This window comes from Phaseolus vulgaris, chromosome 3 (assembly GCF_000499845.2).
Source record: "Phaseolus vulgaris cultivar G19833 chromosome 3, P. vulgaris v2.0, whole genome shotgun sequence".
NCBI lineage: Eukaryota > Viridiplantae > Streptophyta > Magnoliopsida > Fabales > Fabaceae > Phaseolus > Phaseolus vulgaris.
Window position 1 is genome coordinate 31,213,481 of NC_023757.2, and position 23,719 is coordinate 31,237,199.

The 23,719-nt window shown below is 34.7% G+C and overlaps 2 protein-coding genes across 2 annotated transcripts; one reads left to right on the forward strand and one right to left on the reverse strand.

The window, feature by feature from the left end:
- The first annotated feature begins 3,691 nt into the window (after positions 1-3,691).
- Positions 3,692-8,215, forward strand: LOC137807113 (cation/H(+) antiporter 19-like). Its single transcript, XM_068607570.1, has 3 exons — positions 3,692-3,977; positions 4,427-5,428; positions 6,867-8,215. The coding sequence occupies exons 1-3, from the start codon at positions 3,765-3,767 to the stop codon at positions 8,103-8,105; spliced, it is 2,454 nt and encodes an 817-aa protein (XP_068463671.1). The 5' UTR covers positions 3,692-3,764; the 3' UTR covers positions 8,106-8,215.
- Positions 8,216-14,683: 6,468 nt separating this feature from the next.
- On the reverse strand, positions 14,684-15,184 carry LOC137805544 (uncharacterized). The gene has a single exon (XM_068605489.1). The coding sequence runs from the start codon at positions 15,182-15,184 to the stop codon at positions 14,684-14,686; it is 501 nt and encodes a 166-aa protein (XP_068461590.1).
- Positions 15,185-23,719: the final 8,535 nt, after the last annotated feature.

Sequence of the window (23,719 nt, forward strand, 5' to 3'; positions counted from 1 at the left end):
TTGATCGAAGACTTGAAGTTTTTATGGGATCAAGGAGTTGAAGTATTTGATATATATGAGAAGGTAAATTTCAATTTGCGGGCATTGTTATTTTGCACCATTAACGATTTTCTAGCATATTGGAATTTGAGCAGTTACAATGTTAAAGGACACATTGTTTGCCCGATATGTGAAGAGAACACAAGTTATCATCAACTAAAACATGGGAGGAAAACTTCTTACATTGGGCATCGAAGGTTTCTGAAAAACGTAATCACCCTTATTGTAGGTTAAAGAAAGCTTTTAATGGATCTTAGGAGGACAAAATTGCACCTTCACCCTTAACTGGCGAGGAAGTGTACAACCGAGTTTGTAATGTGAATTTGACTTTTGAAAAAACACAGAAGAAAAACATTGTGAAAAACATCTAGAAGAAGAAATTCATATTCTTTGAACTTCCATATTGGTCAAAGTTAGATGTTAGACATTGCATAGATGTAATGCATGTGGAAAAAGATGTATGCGATAGTATAATTGGCACGTTGTTGAATAATGACTTACATTTTGCGTTAATAATGTAATGGAAATAAAAAGATCTATACAAATATGGGAATTTTGTTAGAAAGTGCTAAAGAAGGAGTAAATCGTCAGTACTTTTTTTGGTAACCTAATAATCGGTATTTGAATTTGTAATACTGTTTAACACAACAAGAAAATCATTAATTAAAAACCAATTTTAGAGGCCAAAATAATTAGTTGCTACAGTGACTAAATTAGAGACCATTTTGGAGACTAAAAAATTTTTGGTTTCTAAATTAGTTTCTATTATTGTTAAATGGTTTCTAAATTGGTATCTAATTAGCTACCAAGGTTTTTGCTACCAAATTTAGAATCTAAATAATTGGTAGTTAAAACCTTGGTAGCTAATTAGATACCAATTTTGAAACCACTTAACAACAATAGAAACTAAATTAGAAACCAAAATTATTTTTAGTCTCCAAAATGGTCTCTAATTTGAGCACTATAGCAACTAATTAATTTTTATCTCTAAAATTAGTTTTTATTTAATGATTTTCTTGTAGTGCAAATTCTGTTTGAAATTAATAAGTTAATAAATTTGTCTGCAAAATTATATGTTATTAATTGATTTGGTTCTTAAAATTGTATAAACGATTAAATTACTCCCTGAAATTAATCATGTGTTAAATTAGTATTTACAAATTAAAAAGTATCAATTAACTTAGTTTAAGAAGAGAAATTAATATCTAATTATATAACTTTTTACTCTTAAAAAATATGTTTAAATTTGTAAAGTTCACCTCTAGTCCCTTCTCTCTATACTTTTTTTTTCATATCTTATCTATTTTAAAATATGATCACATTTTGCAGTAATTGGTAAATTAGGGATAATTTCTACCCGTTCAAATTTTCAAACAGAGTCATGTTTACTCTAAATATTTTCCACTTGTTTTTTTATGATTTTTCTATCAATGTTGGTGGAGTCAGTTAAGAAAATTAATCATCTCAACTTGATTAACACATAATACTAAAATTTGGCTATGTTTGAATAACTTGTTCCAAGTCCCCAAATTTTATGTGGCATTACTAATTGATACTGGGAGGTGGCTTTGAAGTAAAATATTTTGAGTAAGAAAAACTAATTTTATCTTTCAATAAAATCCTAAGTTAAAGGATTTGAGTATGAACATTATGTGGTCACAAGTTCTAAGCTTCTCTTAAGAGGTTTACTTTGTTAAATGAAATAAATGTTATTTGATGAAAACTCTTTGAATTTAAACAATTTGAAAAGTGGTTAATTATTTAGATCGATTGTGAGATGTATTTCAAAATTTAAGTCTTGGAAATATTTGTCAAATTGTGATTTGAATGAGATATACTTGTATGTATAAATCAAGGCATTATAGATTTAAGCTAATTTTTATTGATCTTTACTTCAAATTCGCTCAATGCCAACTCCCTACGCTCAAGCCGAAGGAGATTCAGTTTTGGGTGCTTTCTACCTCAATTTTGCTCAACATTAGTTCCCTGTGCTCAAGCGAAACTCTCTGCACCGATCAATTTTGCTAAGCTCTTGCTTCTTTTCTATAGGTCATAAATTCAATTGACTCTTATGAAAATTAATCATTTTGCAAAGTGTAAATGAGTACAACTTTTTAACATTAATATTTGATTAAATTCATACAACTTAGGTGTCTAAAACAAGTAAATCAGAAAATGTAAAATAAATATTGGTTTATATATTCAATTGATTTGTGATTTTTTTTAAATGTTATGTATTGGATGAAAATTGTTACTGAAAATGAAATTGTGTGAAATTAAGATCATACATTTGGGATAATGTGAGTCGTTGTTTGTATATTAAGTATGAACACCTGTGTTGTAATAGAGATCATCTATAGCTTGGTCCAAGTCACATAGACTAAAATATTAAGTGGTGAGAAGTTGATGAGAGAGTTCTTACACACTTTAACCACATGTAGATACACAACTTGGGTTGTAATGAACTTATCATAATTTCTTCTCTTAGGTTTATTTGTAAATCTAAGTCTTAGGTATTGGACTGATAAAAGAAAAAAAAAGTCTTATGTATTGTTGATGTAAGTATCTAATAAGGCATACTTGATACGTTCCAGAAGACGTCAAACAATATTCCACTTGTTGAATATATAGATTCCTATGTGATCTATATTTATGTTATATGGTATTGGAAGAAGATTGAATGATTATGATTTATTAATTGAAATGTTTTTTTTATATGTATACTTCTTCTTATCATTAAAATTTATTTCAATAGTCGTAAATGGCTGGCTTATTTTGTAAAGTGCAATGATTTTAGGAGCATATACAGAAATATAGGTGAAGGAGCATCTAGACAATAAATTTTATAATTTTCATGTGAATATATATATATATATATAATTATAAAAAGAATTAAAAACAAAAAATATTTGTTAGTTATTTTGAATAAGAAATTTAGATAATTATAATAGAAAAAGTAATTATGGCGTTAGTATTTTATCAAATAAATTTTTTTTTTTACTTATTAAAAAAATATTTTAATTAAAATTACAATAAAAGTAGCTAAAAGAAATACAACCCTTCTGTATTGAAGATAAATTTATCAAACAAAAACTACACTAAAAAGTTAAAAATAAATAAATTTGCTTTATATAATAGTATCTGACTAATAAACATAATCAAGTATTAATTTATATTTTCATTATTCTTAAAATGACCGACTTATTGATAATTTATAATTTAAAAATAACTGTGAATTTATTTATTTATAAAATCTATAATTCATTATAGTTTCAAGCATTTAATTAATTGGTGATATATAAGTGTGGAGAGTATTTATATTTGGGTGGTGACATGTTTAGAAAACATTTACTTCACAAATTTTTTTTAGTTATATTTAATTTATTTTTTAATTTAAAATATTTTGTGTGGTAACATCTCACCACCCCTTTATATTTTATTAATTTTAAAAACAAATTTAACAAATGATTACGATTTGAAATTAAATTTATGGTTCATGAAAGATGTTAGCATAAGAGAGTTAACCAACCTCATTTCAACTGGTCCTACCACAAACAAGTGCACCCCATTTAGCTGTGATTTCGTTGCATAGAGTTATACACTGTTTAAACCCGCTCTCTCTCTATATATATCGACCCAATTCAAGACTCATGAACAACACAGTACAACACAGGTAGTAGTTGTTCTTGTGAGTTTGTTTTTCTTGTGAAAACCGACATTGTTTAATGATTCTCGGTGCTGCTATGGCCACGGGTAATAACATGTCATGCCCTGCACCCATGAAGGCCACGTCCAACGGAGCGTTCCAACATGAAAACCCTCTCGATTATGCGCTTCCTCTGTTAATTCTACAAATTTGTTTGGTCGTTGTTTTTACTAGATTTCTTGCATTCCTCTTCAGACCCCTCAGACAACCCAGAGTCATTGCTGAGATCATCGTAAGTTTTTCTTTCCCCACCATCCAAATGATTTTTGCTTCCTTTTATCAAAAACAAGTGTGTTCTCGTGATTGTTAGAAAACGGGGTTCCCCTTCCAATGATCATGTATTTAGGTACTCATGGGCACGCCCATGTTTTCTTTTTTTTTTTTTACTATTATTTTAACTGCAGAATTCGGTTGAAGTTGTTTATTGAAAAATGTTCACTTTGCATGTCCTTTTTAAAAAGAAGAGAGATATAGAAAAAGAAAAAATATACACTTAATAGAAGTAACTAATGACCCAACACTTGGGTCAATCTTGTTAAAGTTTAACTATGTAAATGCGTTAAAAAGACTATATTGTATAAAAGAAACTTGTGACGTATAAAGAAAGGGGATTTTTTGTTGTTGTAGAAAGTGGATAAAAATGTTGAGTATATACCAATAATGTTGTTGTTAAAATTGTAGGGAGGAATACTTCTAGGTCCATCTGCTATTGGGCGAAGCGAGAAGTTTAAGAATGCGGTTTTCCCAGAGAAAAGCATAACAGTTCTTGACACAGTGGCCAACATAGGACTTTTGTTTTTTTTGTTTCTCGTGGGGCTAGAGCTTGACATGCGTGCGATTCGACGTACGGGTCACAAGGCCTTAGGAATTGCCCTCTGTGGGATCACTGTGCCTTTTGTTCTTGGCATTGGCACTTCCATTGCCCTTCGAGCCACTGTATCCAAAGATGCTGAGCTGTTGCCTTTTCTAGTCTTCATGGGTGTTGCTCTCTCAATCACCGCCTTCCCTGTCCTTGCTAGGATCCTGGCTGAGCTTAAACTCCTCACCACTGATGTTGGTCGCATTGCAATGTCTGCTGCTGCTGTCAATGATGTTGCAGCTTGGATTCTTCTTGCTCTTGCCATAGCCCTTTCTGGTTCTGACGCATCCCCCTTTGTTCCTATCTGGGTATTACTCTGTGGTGCTGCTTTTGTCATCTTTGTTGTGTTTGCCATTAGGCCATTGCTTGTGGCTATGGCTAACAGTTCCCTGGAGGGTGAGCCAGTGAAGGAGGTGTACATATGCATCACACTGACTCTGGTTTTGGCTTGCAGTTTTATCACAGATATTATTGGAATTCATTCCCTCTTTGGGGCTTTTGTGGTTGGTACTGTTATGCCCAAAGAAGGTTCCTTTTCTGGAGTGTTGACTGAGAGGATAGAAGACCTGGTGTCTGGTCTTTTCTTGCCACTTTATTTTGTGTCCAGTGGCTTGAAAACTAATGTGGCAACAATTAAGGGAGGACTTTCTTGGGCAATGCTAATGCTTGTTATATTCAATGCTTGCTTTGGGAAGATTATTGGCACTACTGTTGTTTCATTACTGTATAAGGTGCCTTCCAGAGAAGCCCTGGCTCTTGGATTTCTCATGAACACAAAGGGCTTGGTAGAGCTCATTGTTCTCAACATTGGGAAGGATCGTAAGGTATTATGTTTAAACCCATACCAATTTAATTATACCATCATTTTACAATTATTTGCGACAAATATATTGTTATTTAATTCTAAACAATAACAATTTATCTTAATATTTAAAATCAAAAGTTGATTGTCAAAGATATCATTTTGTTAATTCATGATAACAATAACACTAATTGTTTTTAAAAGAATTTTTTTGGTTCATACATGTTTATAAATACCCAGCTAGTTGGAAACTCACCCTAAAAAAAACAATAAGAAAAAAGTAAATGAAATATCTAATCAATTTTTACTCAAATGAGATTATGAAAAAGGAAGTTAATATGAAAAAGTTTTTATGTCATATCCTAATGAAGTCGTGTCAAAATGACATGATTTTAGTATTAAAGACGAACTTGTAGTAATCTGACACAATATTAATTAATACAATATTAATTAATGAAAAAATAGATTTAAACTGGAAGTCATATCATGGTATGACTTATGTATAATTAGATTAGAACTAAAATATGACTTATATGTAAGTTACTATTTATTTTATTTATATACGTGTTTTGAAAAAAAAGTTATTTATATATATGATATTAGTCAATGTAAATATTAAATAAATTTGATGTAAATAATAATATTTATTTAATTATAATTTAAATAAATTAAAAGTATTTATTGAAGAATAACCAATTATGTAGTATTTTGATTTAAAAATAAATTTTATGTAGGAATTTTATTTTAGAAAAAAATGTTGTTTAACATTATATTGTTTTATATATGAGTAATACTAATTTTATACATGAAAATGTAATTGTGAAAAAAGGAATATTATTACAGCATTTCTAACATTATTTTAAATTTTATTTATACATTTAGGTGACCCTATTTTATCATATATTAATAGATATTTTTTAAAGATATTAAATAAAAGAAATGTATTAAGAAATTGAAATTATTAATTTAAACACTTATAATATATACTAGAATTTAAAATTTATCTACAATTATCATGAACATTATCAACAAACTTCTAAATAAAAATGATACCTTCATAAAAAAAACTAGTCATATTTCAAATTGAAGGGATATCATAAATTTTAATATATAAAGAATTCATTAGTAAAACAATTCCAATAATATATATATTTGGTTAAGTCTCAAGTTCAATGTATAAAGTTTTATTGTATTTGCGATAATTTTTTCTAAATTATTCCTAAACAATTAACTTTAATGTGTAATTTTTAAAAAAATAACTCCATTTCAATATAAAAAGGGAATAATAAAAAAGGGAATAAAACGACCCCTCTTAAAAAAAACAAGAAAATAACCAAACAGCTGAAACATCCATGCTAGCCTAGTTCCTGTTACATGTTTTTAATTGTTCTTATAAAAGAATTTGTGAGTGTTCTCCTTTGTTCTTATATTTTTTATGAATCATTTTGTATACAATGCAGGTGTTGAATGACCAAGCATTTGCCATTTGTGTTGTCATGGCACTATTTACCACCTTCATCTCCACCCCAATAGTGATGGTTGTATATAAACCAGCTCGCAAAGGAGCACCTTACAAGCACAAAACAGTTCAACGAGATCCTGACACTGAGCTTCGAATGCTAGCTTGCTTCCACAGCACCCGTAACATTCCTTCGCTAATCAATCTAATAGAGTGTTCCCGTGGAACCCAAAGGAAAGGAAAGCTTTGTATATATGCAATGCATTTGATGGTGCTCTCGGAGCGATCTTCAGCAATCACAATGGTTCACAAGGCAAACAAGAATGGCATGCCCTTTTGGAACAAGAAGCGGGATGGCAAAGATCAAATGATCATAGCTTTTCAGGCTTATGAGAAACTAAGCAGTGTCAGTGTGCGCCCAATGACAGCCATTTCTGCTCTCAATAACATCCATGAGGATATTTGTACTACTGCTCACAGAAAGCGTGCAGCAATGATCATCCTTCCATTCCACAAACACCAACGTGTGGATGGATCAATGGAGTCACTAGGACATTCATTCCATGTGATGAATCAACTAGTGCTACGCCATGCTCCTTGCTCAGTGGGAATTTTTGTTGATCGAGGTCTTGGAGGGACAAGCCAAGTGCGAGCTAGTGATGTTTCTTATAAGGTAGTGGTACCCTTTTTTGGAGGGCGTGATGATCGTGAAGCACTTTGTTATGGAATGAGAATTGCTGAACACCCTGGAATTTTTCTCAATGTGTATAAGTTTGTTACTGCACCAGGGACATCATTGCCCTTTGGTGCTAAATTGGTTGAGGTGTCATCAAACAAAGATAGGAAAACAATGGATGTGGTTGATGGCAATAATTATGAAGATAAAGGACAAGATGATCAATTGTGGAGTGAGTTTTTAAGTGCATGCAACAACAACACTCAAGAGTCAATGAAGTATGAGCAAAAGGTAGTGGCAAGCAAAGGAGATATTGAGACAGCATTGAAGGAAATGAATAGATGCAACCTAATATTGGTTGGTAGAATGCCATCAGTGGCACCTTTGGGTAGCCAAAGTGACTGTCCAGAGCTTGGACCTGTTGGAAGCTTTGTTGCTTCTTCAGATTTCTCCACTGTTACGTCAGTTATGGTAATTCAGCAATACAATCCCTCAACTGATATTCATCCCTTGGTGATGGAGGAACCTGATTTCCCAGATATGTCAGATACACCAACTAGTTAATACGGTATTAAAGTTATACTTGTGAACTTGTTACATATTACAAACGAGTTAGATGCTCGTAACTCAGCACTTATGACCATAAATGTTTTCATAAAGTGTTTATCCTTTTAGATTAATGTATTTTTTTTTTTTTTTGGATGTTTACTATAGCAAAACTAACAAAATCGTTTTGGATTATTCGGCAACATTACTGCAAAAATACATTTAGACAAAAAATAAATTTAGACAATAGTTTTAAAAGTCTTTAGGCAGCAATTCCAGAACCGCAGTTTTGTGTCGTTTATAATTTTAAATTATAGATGATAGTTAAACAATCGTAGTCTATAAGGTAGAAGTGGTTATTAACAAAATCGCTGCTTATATTATAAGTAAAATAAAATCATATAAGTCCCAGAAGGATATAGCATTAATGAAAAAATGATATTTAATGATGATTTATTAGGAGAATTATAATCCACATATATCATAGTATGTCATGTAGTGGTAATATTGTAAATATAAAGAAATTTATTATGTTAGTTTATGATTATATATTTACCCATCATAATAAATCACGTAGTGATATATTTGTAACTATGAATGAAACCATGTTGTTTATAATTTTGTTGTCTATAATTTTGAATTATAGACGACGACTAAACAATCGTAGTATAGAACACAACTATAAACGACGATTATTAACATAATCATTGTCTATAAGTGGAATAAAATCATAAAAGTCCCATAATGAAAAAAATGACATTTATTGATGACTTATTATAATAGTTCTAATGCACATGTCATGGTATGTTGTGTAGTGACACTATTGTAAATATAAAGAAATTACTATGTCAATTATAGATTCAACTAATATAATATATTATTATTATTATGGTTATATATTTACTCGTCATAAAGTGATATATATGAATGAAACCTAATAAAGTGATATATTTGTAAATATGAATGAAACCTAATGTGTGAGTTCTAGTTTTGACCATCATTAAGAAGTCTTTTTTAAATAAAAAGTTAGTTAATCCTTTCTCCTTCATCTCAACTTCTCCTTTCTTGACAACCTAAGTGCTACTTCTCTTTCATTCTCTACCGTATAATTTCAACCATAGGCGCTCACATTCTTCCAACAAAGGCATTATTTTTGTCCAATTCATTTTTGTTTGAATTGTTTTGGGAGTCTGTCTTGGAACGCTCCCTTTTAGTCCCTCATCGAGCTTAGACGACTCAAACAATGACGCTTGGGGGAAGACAATACCATTCTCATTTCTTTCTCTCTTCTCGTTCATTTTTGCTCTTTTGCATATTCGAAACTCAATTTTCTGAAACTATCAAATATAATTGTGGTCTCGCACGCACTAGGATTTAGATAAATCATGTTGTGATTGTGCTACGGTGCTCTCGATTGCTGCTTACATCATGGTTGCCTCGTCGCCCGTCACACTGACTTGAAGCCCCATACCTCTGGCGACTTCTTCATCGTCGTCACACAAGCCAATTATAGTCTCGAAGATCAGAGCCAAGTCTTTACCTCCCCCTCCTTTACCTACGTTATAGTCTATGATGGCCACGGCGACCCCAAAGCTTTTAGATTCGTCAACTAAAGACTTTTTCCTTGTTTACACAATAATTCATCCATCCATGAATCCTTCTCTTACTTGAGTTTAAGATCTAGACCAGTTCAACCTCACTTGTTTCTTTCTCTCAATTTCATTTATTATCATATTATTATTGTTGTTCTTGTTATGATATTATTATTGTTGTTGAAATTAAAATATTGAATGGCTTTGATTTATTTTAAAATATGAGTATATTTATTAAATTCAATAGCCTCTTTTATGAAGAATATTTTTTGAAGATATGATATTGATTAGGGATGACAATGCGGGATGACCCGTCCCGCATTTAGCTCACCTCACGTAGAATATGTGGGATGATTTTACTAGCGTACCCCGCATAAGTGTTGGTCCGCATAATATATGACTACAAATTTTGAAATGTAAAATTCAGAGATTTCCGAGATTATAGAATCTGGAAGTTAAAAATTTGTGTTTCAAATTGTATAATATTCCAAATTACACAATCTAGAATACAAATTTGTATTTTAGATTATAGAATTTGGAATGGATAATTTTAGAATTTTTTTAGAATATGAGGTTGCATGAAGAAAATATGGGAGATGCAGAAAGAAATTTCTAGATTTTTAAATTAAGAGAGTTATGTGGGCTAGCCCGCCCTTCCCCGCACTTGGCCCGCGTGGATTGCATGTTATGAGGGGCAGGCCTAAACAGGCCAGCAAGTTGGAATAGACAGTCCGCCTCACATTTTTTCTCATCTAACCGCATGTCGGACAGAACAACCTGTCCTGCTTTGCCATCCCTAATATTGATATTATGGTATAGAGCAAAATTTCTCTATTTGAGACAAAACAGAATCGCTCGAAGGTTGACACTACTGATGCTAACAGGAGCAGTGTCATCTTTCAAAAAAGGTCATGGTTGTTGATTTCCAATACTTATTCGATGATCAAACCCCAATCGAATTTGGTGAGTAGTTTTCTTCGAGATTGTCCATGGATGGGAATTAGGGATTGAACTAAGAACTGGAGAGAAAAAATATTTATTGGAAATTCGTCGAGTAGTGTTTCTTCTTATTGTCCATGCATTTGGAACTTTGTGCACTTCATAATGTCGGAAATGATGTTTTCTAGATGTGTGGCATATGTATTATTGCTTTTTTGGATACTAAGAATCAGTTTCCCCTTTAATGCATATAATTGTTGAATTATGTTTCAAGACTATCAGTTGAAAGTTACATGGTGAGCCTTTGTTGTGACCTCCAAATATTTTGTATTCCTTTTTTAATTACGACATTAATCTTCATATCAAGAATTAGGCAAGAGAAAGCGCTTCATGTTGTATTAGTTATCACATGGACATGACTTTTGAATCATTGATTTGTAAGGAGATAGTTGTAAGAAGAAATGTATGGACAATAAGAACCCTTATTGGTTGAGTTTTCGTAAAATAGTTGAGAAATAGAGAAAGGAAAAGGAAAGTGGATGTTTTAGCATAGTTTATAGTTTATTGAATTACCGGGAAAGAACCCTTATGAGGGAGAATTCTCCAATCAAGTATGTCTCCTTCATGTAGGGCTACACTTTTGATAGTAGTGCTAATACTCAATTCTCAAATGATAACGAAAATTTGAAGAATGATCATCTACATATTTAAGCTAACTACCCTCCTCACGAAAGACCCTCTAACTCGTGCATGAGACTATATAATAGGTGGTCCGATAGAGGGTGGCCTAATCAACCTAACAAAATTTCGCTAGGATAAGCTCTAAATGATTTTGGTACCATAAAAAATTATTAAAGCTATAATTCAAAAAGACCATAAGCAAAAAAGAGGACCAAGAGGAAAAAGATGCAAGAGAGAAAACTTGATTTCACTGAAAAATAAATATCAAAAAATTGAAACCTTAACTGTTGAAAATCAAAACTTTAGAAATTTAGAAAACTGAACAAAGAAAGGGTGCACTGAATTGAACATATATGTTGGCTATTAATAGCCATTACACAGAAGCAGAAAAAATAAATTCTACGCTTTACAAACGTACAACGTAGTTGCTAGAATCTCTCCTAAAGAATAGGTCTTTATTGTAACAGACTTATTTGAAACAATAAACTAAAACATAAAAGACAAAACTATAGCTAACATTCCCTCCCTTAAACTAAAACATATGTATTTAGTTTATTTCTGATGCATTAATCATTCCAAGCATACCAAGCAGTTTTTTAAACTGCTCCAACATAAGTGGCTTTGTCATCAAATTTGCAATTTGTTCTTGAGTATTGCAATACTTTAGTTCCAGAACACCATTCACCAAGTCTCTCAGGAAATGAAATCTCACATGAATATGCTTACTTTTTCCATGAAAAACTGGATTCCTAACCAACTGAAAGCTAGAGCTCTATCACAATGAATTATAGTCCATTCATCTTCCTCCATAATCCTCTTGAGCCATATACACTGACATGCACAGAGAATTGCTGCAATATATTCAACCTCAGTGGTAGACAAAGTCACCACTGGTTGTTTTCTTGAAGACCATGATACAGCTTCAGACCCTATCATGAACACATATCCAGAAGTACTCCTTCTATCATCAAGATCACTAACATATCCACTATCTGTAAATGTCAAGAGTTTTACATTGCTTTCTTTCTTCTTATAGAGAATGCCTAGCTCAGTTGTTCGCTTCACATACCTCATAATCGTTTTGACTGCCAACCAGTGTGACATGGTTGGCCTAGAGATGTACCTGCTAATGAGAATTACAACATAGATTAAGTCGGGACGAGTCACAGTTAGATACATGAGACTTCCAACTACTTGCTTGAATAAAGTTGTATCAACTTTAGTTCCTCCTTCATCTTTTGTTAGCTTTGTACCGGGTACATTTGGATTTTACATCATTGCTACTTGCCATTACAAACCTTGCTAACACCTCTTGTTCATATCTTCTTTGACAAATAAAAATCCCATTTAAATTTTGCAACACTTGGACTCCAAGAAAGTGCTTCATTCTTCCCATATCAAACATATCAAATTCCATCATCATTGATTTTTTAAATTCATTGCACATGCTCATATCACTTCTAGCGAAAATTAAATCATCTTCATAAAGGCTTACTATCAAAATATTACCCTCTTTTGACTTGGTGAACAAAGTATGTTCATTGGAACATTTCTCAAAGACTTCACGTAAAAAATGAGCTTCAATTTTGTTGTACCACACCTTTGGTGCTTGCTTGAGGCCATATAATGCTTTCTTTTTTTGTAGAACTTTTCTTCTTTTCCTTCTTTAATAAATCCTTCTGGATGTTGCACAAAAACTTCCTCCTTGAGATCACTGTGAAGGAAGGCACTCTTGACATCAAGCTGAAAAACTTTTCATCCACATTGTGTTGCTACTGCAAGTATTACTCTAATGATGTCATGTTTTGCTACTAGTGTGAATACTTCAGTATAATCTACTCCATAACGTTGTGCATAACCCTTGGCTACCAATCTTGCCTTATATATTTCTCCACATCCCCATTTTCAATAAGTTTGGTCTTAAAAACCCATTTAACTCCAATGGGTTTAACACCTTTAGGCAAATCCACTAGTTCCCAAGTCTTGTTCTTCTTTATAGCTTCAATTTCTACTGCCATAGCCTTTCTCCACTTCCTACTCTTGACTGCATCTTCAAATGGGAATGGATCATCTGATGTGGCTATCAACATTGCATGCATATCTTCCTCTTCTGAAAGACCTTCCCCTATTTCATAATCCTCCATCTAGACCGATTCTTTTCTTATTATTTCACCCTCCCTTCAACTACCACTTCTTCAGTGTTTACTTCATTTGAAGATAAGGTATCTAAGTTGTTACTACCATCTGAAGCATTCTCAATATTTTCCTATAATTCATTTAAGTTGAACTCACCTCCTCTATCTGTTCTCAAACAAATTATATGTGCTTCAATTTCCTTTTCAACACCTGCTTTTGAATTTCTTAAATGCAACAAAAGCTTCTGATTTCTCATGTAAGAAATAAACCCAAGTTTTTCATGAAAAATCATCAATAAAACTTATGATGTACCTTTTATCACTATTGGACGTTGGTTTGATTGGTCCACATAGATCAGAATGCACAAGTTGAAGTTGCTTCAATGCTCTTCATGAATTATGCCTTGGTATAGATTCTCTATGTTGTTTTCCAACCAAGCAAACTTCACATAATCTCTTTGGAATTTTGAGCAGAGGCACGCCATTTACCATATTGTTGTATGCAAGCGTTCTCAATCCCGTATAACTCAAATGGCCAAAGCGGCGATGCCACAAATGTGATTCTTTTTTAGAAAAAACTTTATCTTAAAGACAAATAGAATTCTTTGTTGATCCCATAAATGCTAATAGATAAAACATTCCATTTCCACTCATGTTAGTATGCATAATTAACCATCTTTGAGGATGATAGATTTTACTAGTGCCTTGCTTAATTAAGATGGCTAAAGCCTTCTCCTGAAGTTGTCCCATGCTTAATAAATTGCTCTTCAATTCAAGTATGTAAAAAACATTTTAAATTACCTGAGTGAGGCCATTCACTTGAAAACGTACGCTTCCCTTAGCAACCACTGCCATTCTGGTGTCATTACCATGCTTTATAGTTTGTATAAATCCTTCCTCCAGCTCTGAGCACTATTCTTTGTTACCAGTCATGTGATTGGAGCACCCAGAATCAAGGAACCAAATTTCTTCACTTTTGGTTTGATCAAAGTCGACATATGACATCAACAAAAGCTCTTATTCTTTTTCTTGTTCATCATAGTTTACTTGTTTCTCCCAATCAAGACACTCATATTGATAGTGTCCCAATTGATGACATTTAAAAACATTCTATTGTGGCTTTGTTTTGAGATAACCTCCATTTTCCTCTACCTCGACCTCCTCGGAATGAGCCTCTTCCCCTTCCTCTTCCTGACTTATCATAAGATACCCTTAAGGCTTGTTCTTCCTCCTGACACTCTAGCATTCTCTATTTTTGAACAAGCAGACTTCCATGGAGCTCATCAATAGTCATGGCATCTAAATCATTTGACTCCTCAATTGAACATACAACATAATTGAATTTGGGAGTCAAAGATCTTAAAACCTTTCTTACCACTGTGCTTGATTGCATATTTTCACCATTTACCTTCATCTTGTTCACCATTGTTAGGGTTCGTGCAATAAAGCTATCAATCCTCTCTCCTTCATTTATATTCAACATTTCAAACTCCTTTCTCAAAGCTTGTAGTTGTGTTTTCTTCACCTTGGTGGATCCCTGGTATTTCTGCTTCATCGAATCCCAGATCGCCTTTGACGTACTTTTATCAAGAATAGTTTCCATGATCTCCCTATCAATTGCTTGGAACAATAAATTCTTGACCTTTATATCCTTGAGCTTAGCTTCCTCGACGCCCTTCCTCTGCGTTTCACTTGCTGATGAAGTTCCTATCGCTGATGACGAAATCCCTTCACTCACCTGATTCCACATCTCCGTGCTCCTTAAGAAATTCTCCATCAACATTTACCAATGGTCGTAGTAACTGTCAAACTTTGGGGTCACAAATTTATCTGAGGTTGTCATGCTTCACTCACCCTCACACTCATATTTTAGTCAGGTCCCTTTCCTAGCTCAGATACAAAATGTTGGTAATCAGAACTTTAGAAATTTTAGAAAACTGAACAAAGAAAGGATGCACTGAATTGAATAGACTTGTTGTCTATTAATAGCCATTACACAGAAGTAGAAAAAATAAATTCTACGCTTCACAAACCTATTTGAAACAATAAACTAAAACAGAAAAGATAAAACTATATAAGTTTTAATAGCATGTAGTTATTAAAAAATGATTAAGTTTTAAGTTATCATTTTACAAATTTGTGATGAAATCATTATGTAAATATGTTATATAACTCTTTTAAAACAGAGTTAGTAGTTAGTTTTGGTTTTGTTTTCAAAACAAAATAGTTGTATTGTAACAGAAAGTGAGTTTTTAAGCCTTTTAAGGGTGCTTTGAATGAAATATAACAGTTTTAGTTCTATCCTGCCAACATTTGTGTTGTGAAAGCATACCTTTGTGTGTGTGAGTGAACACCAAGTGAGAACATTGTGAGTTAGAGTGATCCAGCGAAAAAATGGAGATTATTACTGGAATCAACCTTAACAGTGGTATCAGTTTGTTAGGTGAGATGGTGTCCAATAAAGAATTAGAATCAAGGGTGGACTCTTTGGAGAAACTGGTGGCAAATTTCCAAGAAGCAAACCATTACAAGGTTTACAACAGTTGTTAAAGGTTTAATTTCTTCCATGTCTGCTAGGGGCATTTTACAACAGTTTTTGTATTCTTCTTGCACAAATCAAGAACTTGTCATGAATTCTTCTTCGGTGCTTGATAGAACCCAGTTGCATTTTCCATCATTTGATGGATCCAATTTTCGGGATTGAAGGTTCAAAGTGGAGCAATTTTTGGAATTTGAGGACATCCCAATACAACAAAGAGCAAGATTATTGTTGCTTCCGATGGAAGGCAAGGCTTTTGCATGGCAACATCATTACATTAAGAATTTTGATTTCCAACATCAATCTTGGACATAAATCTTAAAGGATGCGGCTCAAATATTTTATGATGGTGCCTTTGATGATCTTGTGGCTGATTTGGCTCATTTAAAAAAAGGAAGTTCTTTCGTTGATTATTTGGAAAATTTTGATAATCTGTTGGCCAGAGTTATGCTTTTGGAAGAAATTGCTTTGAGTTTTTTCTTGTCAGGTTTAACTGTGAGATTAGAGAAATCAATTTGTTTACACAAACCTTCTACACTTTAAGAAGTAGTGCAGTTAGCCCGTCTCCAGGTAGATGAATTACAGGAATTGACTAAGGAAATTCATGGGATTTCAATGGGAAGTTCAGAGGAGCAACACAGGAATTTTAAGACAGGGAATCAGTCCCAACTTTACTATAAATCCACACCTATTACTACATTAGAAACTCAAGTTGCACCAAGTTCCTTTAAGCCAATATTAGGATTGGACAACAAGACTAATACTGCAGGTTTTATTTCAAGAAAAGAGGTTAGTGAACGTATCTCTAAGGGGTTGTACAGATTATGTGGTGAAAAATGGGATAAGAACCATATAAATAAATGTAAGGTTTGGGGCAAATTAAATGCTATTTTTGTTTCCTAGGATCAGATGGAGGAGAAGGATGATTTAGACAAATATGACAGGATGGATTTAATTACACACAGTCTGGAATTGTTTCCTGAGTCGCTAATACATGTTTCTTTACATGCACTTCAAGGAGTGACTGGTAGGAGTACTTTATAGCTAACTGGTATGATTAAAAAACAAAGGATTTCATTTTTAATGGACACAGGTAGCACCCACAATTTTATTAGTGAGAAGTGGATGAAATCATTGGGTTTAAAGACAATTTTCATCAATTATTTTTCAGTAATTATGGCTTCGGATAGACAACTTGGAATCACTAAACAGTGACTTGGGGTTGAATGGAAGTTTCGTAATCAGACTTTCCAGACTGACTTTTTGGTATTACCTAGTGTTAATTTTGGAGTTATTTTGGGCATGCATTGGTATCAAACATTAGGGGAGATTGTATGGAATTGTGCACAACTAACTATGAGCTTCAATCATAAAGGAGATAAGGTGACTTTAGTAGGAGAAAAACAACAAAATGATAATTTTCAGATTTTCAGTAAAGTTAAGCCTGCAGAGGGTCAACCTATTTTATTAGCCATACAAGGTGCATCTACTTTTCAAAGCAACTACTTTTCAAATTGCATCACATTCTCAGTTTCTTTGTTTGAGTGCACAACAACAACAACTAGATAAATTTTTAAATCAGTTTAAATATATTTTTCAAGAACCTACGCAACTTCCACAACCTAGAAGGTATGACCATAGAATCATTTTAAATAGTGACATCCCTGTTTATTTGAAACCTTATGGGTATCCTCATAATTAAAAAACTAAAATTGAAAGACAAATAAAACAATTGTTATCATCTGGATTTATTAGGGAAAGTTCTAGTTGTTACACTTATCCCTTGGTTTTGGTTAAAAAGAAAGATGGTTTTTGGCGTTGTTGCACTTATTTCAGAAAACTGAATGCTATGACTATTAAAAATAAATTTCTTATACCCTTGATTGAGTATCTTTTGGATGAATTGTATGTGGCTACTTATTTTTCAAAAGTAGACCTAAGAAGTGGTTATAATCAGGTTAGAATGCATCCATAAGATATTTATAAAACAACTTTTAGGACTCATAGTGGTATGTATGAGTGGGTAGTTTTACCTTTTGGTCTTAGTAATTTATGTGAGTTGATTTTAGATTAGCACATTGTAGAGATTACTCTTTTAATTAGCCTTTTGAGATTAATAATTTAAGGTGAGAATCCAAAGAAGATCCCCACTGAACACGAACTTAATCAAGTGGTTAAGTAAGTGGGAAGGTTCACTTCTAGATGGCAAAGAAAAAAACACAATATGGTGAGTATGATGCGATGATTGCAAAAATCAAGAGAACACAATGATGATGATGATGATGACAAAATGAATACCAAAATTAAAGAACATAATAAAATAAAGAAGACATGGAAGGTGGCGCAAAAGGAAAGAACGAAAGAGAAAAAGATGAAAGGATGAGAAATCTTATGGAGTAATGGACAAGAATCATGTCACTTGGAGGATGAGATACTCCAAGATGAGTGGTGAAAGAGTTGTCACTTGAAGTGCTCACACACTCAAGATAAGACCCATTATGAGAACTCTCAAGTCTCATAAAAACACTCCCGCAGAGTTTCTTTACTATTCAAATTCAATGTGTCCAATACATGAGGCAAGACACTTATTTATAGGAGAGAGTGTCTTGGAGAACAAGATAGAGGGGTAGGGGTGTCATTTGTGAGAAGTTTCTAGAAGGTGGGTCAAATAAATCCTAAATCTAGAAGCACTTGTCATGAAAGATGGGTTTGGCACAAGCCCAAATTACTAAGCACACCCTACTCTAGTTTATTCTTCTATTTGGAACTCCCAAACTGAGCCTAATTTATTTACAAACATTTTTGTCTTGTAAGAAGACCAGAAGAAAGAACATTTGATGCTCTGGTCTATGCCCTGTTCTTCTTCTGCTGAGGTCCTTCCAATATTTGGTGGGGCCTTGTCTTGTAAGTTGAGATGACTGATCAAAGTGTGAAGTACCTCTTGTGTCCTTGGTCATTTGCTTGGCTAATTGGGTTGTATTAGTAATGCCTCTGCAACATTTAAAAATCTTATGAATGATATTTTTCGACCTTATTTAAGGAAGTTCATATTGGTTTTCTTTTATTATATATTAATTTATACTAAGACTTGGGCAAACCATATTAGATGTATTGACATAACCTTGACCATATTATGCAATCATGTTTTACTTTTTAATAAAAAGAAATGTAGCTTTGGAAGACAGGTAAATTATTTAGGACATCAAATTTCTATGCAAGGACAACCTGATCCAGAAAATATTTTGGTTGTTCAAGAATGCCCACAACCTACCAATTTAAAGGAACTGCGTGGATTCTTGGGACTGTCTGGCTACTATAGAAATTCTATTCAGGGTGATGGTGAGATTGCAACACCTTTGACAACTTTACTGCAGAAAAATATTCCTTATGTGTGGGGTGTTTAATATTACTAGATTTTTCCCAATCTTTTACTATTGAAATTGATGCTTCAGGAATAGGGATTGGAGCGGTGCTCATGCAATCTAATCACCCTATTACCTACATAATTAAGTCAATGAGACCTAAATATCAATTGTTATCTACATATGAGAAAGAATTTTTTGCTATTCTATTTGCAATAAAAAAAAGTGACACCATTATTTTTTAGAATAATATGTGGTAAGAAAAACATATCAAAAGGTTTTGAAGCATTTGCTGGAGCAACCACCTACAACAATGTTACAGAATTGGGGTTTGGAAAAGCTCATGGGTTTGGTTTTCTGCATTGAATATAAAAAAGGTAAGGACAATGTAGTAGCAGATGTGCTATCACGAAACCCTACCCAAGGTAAGTTAGCTTCAATGTTTGTAATAACTTCTGAATTAATTTAGAGAGTTAAGGATTCTTGGACAGTAGATCATAAATTACAAAAATTTATTGATAGTATTCGTTTGACTCAAAATCCCCATAAACATACTTCTGAGAATGATTTATTGAGGGGAAAAGGTAAGTTAGTGGTTGGAGACAATGCAAAATTGTGAAAACAGATTCTCCAACACTTTCATGATTCAGTAATCAGAGGTTATTCAAGATATAAGATGGCTTATATAAGAATTAAATATCACTTCTATTGGAAGGGTATGCAAAAAAGAGGTCAAAAAGTGGGTTCATAATTATAAAAAATGTAAGCCTTTACTTCAATTTCCTGCAGGTATGTTACAACCATTATTTATTCCTAATAGACCTTGGAAATCTATATCCATGGACTTTATTGTTGTTCTCCCTAAATCTTGATCTATGACTGTGACTTTTGTTGTTACGGACCGTTTAACTAAGTATGCTCATTTTTTGTTGCTTGCAAATCCTTTTGGAGCGGCTAAGGTGGCAACCCTTTTCATGGACAATATTATTAAGCTTCATGGTTGGCCACAGGACATTATATCAGATAAGGACTCCATTTCATGAGTCATTTTTGGACTGAGTTGATGCACAAGAATGGTGTCAAGCTACTGCACTGAACGAATTTTTATCCATAGACAGATGGTCAAACAAAGGTTGTAAACAAATCCATCTAGGCTTATCTCTGTTGTGTTTTCGGGGACACTCCTTCCAAGTGGACTGAGTACTTAGCTCTCTCGGAATTATGGTACAACACCAAATTTCATACAGTTATACAATTGACTGCATTTGAAGCTTTTTATGGTTATCCTCCTTTTATTCCCACCGTTATACAAGATAAAAAAAAAAATCTTTAATAGAAGCGGTAGCCTGTACTATAAAGACACAAGATGAAATTAATAAGCTATTACAAGCAAATCTAGTTGGGCACAACAACGTATGAAGTTTTATGTTGATTTAAAAAGGACTGACAAGCAGTACAAGGTTGGAGATTGAGTTTATTTTAAAGATTCAACCATACAGACAGACAAATTTATCCAATACACATTTTCACAAGTTAGATGTCTGATATTATGGTCCTTACAAAGTTTTAGAAAGCATTGGCAATGTGGCTTATAAATTAGAATTACCTACTGACTCTAAGATTCATAATGTTTTCCATGTTTCCTTACTTAAACCATCACATGACATAAACCAATATCTACAACTTTACCTTTTGCTGACAGTGATGGTCATTTTCTTCCACAATCATTAGCGATTCTAGCTCGTAGAATGAAGAAACAAAACAATAAATTTGTAGTTGAAGTGTTGGTATAATGGATTGAGACAAATCCATGGGCCGAGAGAAACTAGCTGAAGAAAGAAAGTAGATGGTCTCAACCAGAAGCATGGAAAGGATGACTGATGCCGACCAAGCAACGTTGTTGTTGTCTCTGCAGAGAGTGATGGCCGAGATGAAGAGGAAGAGCTGAGGCGAGTACCGTTGCTGGATGAAGAACACAATATTGTTGTGGGGACGGCCATGGCAGCAGCCGAGGCCGAGATAATGCACTCCGCGCTAAAAAAGAACGTATATTTTTTTTGCGTGGACACCAGTCGACATGCCAGGAGTGAGCCCGGACATCATCACTCATAAGCTGTCAATATTTAAAGAAGCCCGACCGATCTTCCAGAAAAAAGGGATCTAGGCGATGAAAAACGCCTAACGGCAAAGGCAAAGGCCAATAAGCTTCTGTCGACCGGGTTCATATGGGAGGCCTGGTACACGACTTGGCTAGCCAACGTCGTCATGGTCACCAAGCCGAACGACAACTAGACAATGTGCATCAACTATAGAAACCTCAACAGTGCATGTCTGAAAAATTCATACCCCCTACCCAACATCGACCGCCTGGTGGACAGGGCGTTCCGCCATAAAATCTTGAGCTTCCTGGACGCTTATTCTAGCTATAACCAGATAAGCATGCACCTTAAAGATAAAGAGAAGACGACTTTCATGACGGCCAACGCCAACTGCTACTATGAGGTCTTGTCGTTCGGCCTCAAGAACGCATGGGCGACCTATCAGCGCTTCATGAATAAGATCTTCAAAGGGCTAATCGGCCGATGTGTAGAGGCTTATGTGGACGACATAGTAATGAAGTCCAACTCTTTCGACCAACACGTGGAGGACTTTCAGGAGATGTTCAAGGCCCTCAAGGGGGCCAACATGAAGCTCAACCCCGAGAAGTGCATGTTTGTGGTTAAAGGAGGGAACTTCCTCGGCTTCATGCTCACCAATAGGAGGATAGAGGCCAACCCCGACAAATGTCAAGCCATAGTCCGCATGAGAAGTCCGAAAAACATCAAGGAGGTGCAACAAATCCTAGGGTGCTTAACAGCCCTCTCAAGATTCGTCCCCCGACTAGCCGAGAGGACGAGACCGATGGTCCAGATACTTCGAAAGGCCTCCAAGTTCAGCTATGACAACAAATGCGAGGAAATCTTCAAGCAGTTGAAGGATTTCCTAACATTTCCATCAGTCATACAAAAGTCGAGACCCAACCAACCCATCTTGATCTACCTAGCGATCTCGGAGGAAGCAGTCAGCGCTGCATTAGTTTAGGAAGTCGAGGGTGAGGAACGACCAATATACATCGTCAATCGGACGCTCCACGTGGCCGAGAAGAGATACCAGATGATCGAGAATGTGGCGCTCGTCTTGGTCCTCACGGCGAGGCGGATGCGCCCCTATTTCCAAAACCACTCAATCACTGTAAGGACAAACTACCCAATCTTTAAAATTTTGTCCAAACCGAACCTTGCAGGGAGGATGATAGGATGCTGGGTCGAGTTGTCCGAGTTCGACATTCGTTATCAGCAACGGGGGGCTATCAAGTCCTAGTGTTTGGCCGACTTCTCGGTCGAGCTGACACCACTACCCACCCTGTCGGCCGGGTGGACATTCTATGTGGATGGCTCATCCAACAAAACAACCTGTTGAGCAGGAGTCGTCCTGGAAGGGTTGGGCGATCTCCTCCTGGGACAAGCACTCCAATTCAGATTTAGGGTGACCAACAAGCAGGCCGAGTATGAGGCCTTGCTCGCTGAGCTAAACCTAGCCTATGACATGGGAGCACGCGAGTTCGTGTGCAAAAGTGACTCACAGGATATGGTCGGCCAAGTCAAGGGAGAGTTCAAAGTGAAGGAGCCTCTACTACAACGTTACTACCATGTTGCGCAAAACAGCATCGTCTGGTTCAACAAAGCACCCTTAGAGCACATATCGAGGGAGGAAAACAAAAGGTCGACGCCTTGTCTAGGTTGTCGGTCACCAAGAAGAAGAGCCACCAGAGATTAGTCATACTGATATGGTTGAGGCACCTTAGTGTGTTTGAGACCGAATGTCTTACAATAGCCGAGGCCGAAATTGATAACTGGATGACACCCATCATCCAGTACCTAGAGGATGGCACATGCAGGCCAGAACAAGAAAAAACCATGAAGCAACAGTGTGTCCGGTACAACATGATCAACAATGATTTATACCAAAGAGGCTACTTGGCCCCCTTGTTGAAGTCATCACCAGCAAGTAAGCTGAGTATGTCCTGATCAAGATCCACGAAGGAGTCTGTGGAAATCACTCGGGGGCACGAACTATGGCCTCTAAAGTCCTGAGAGCATGCTACTACTGGTCGACTGTCTAAGGGGACTATGTCGAGTATGTGAAAAAATGTTCCAAGTGTCAAGAGTTCGGCCCCCTCTACCATGTTAAGCCAGAAGAGCTGCACAGCCTCATCTCCTCATGGTCGTTCGCCATCTGGAAGATGGACATTATCGGTCCTTTCGCATTGAGAAAAGGGCAAACCAAGTTTCTCCTAGTCGGAGTCGACTACTTTACCAAATAGATCGAGGTCGAGCCACTTGCT

Coding starts and splice junctions, on each gene's coding strand:
- LOC137807113 (XM_068607570.1), top strand. CDS start 3,765: ATGATTCTCGGTGCTGCTATGGCCACGGGTAATAACATGTCATGCCCT. Junction 3,978..4,426: donor GAGTCATTGCTGAGATCATC/GTAAGTTTTTCT, acceptor TTAAAATTGTAG/GGAGGAATACTTCTAGGTCC. Junction 5,429..6,866: donor ACATTGGGAAGGATCGTAAG/GTATTATGTTTA, acceptor TATACAATGCAG/GTGTTGAATGACCAAGCATT.
- LOC137805544 (XM_068605489.1), bottom strand. CDS start 15,184: ATGTGGAATCAGGTGAGTGAAGGGATTTCGTCATCAGCGATAGGAACT.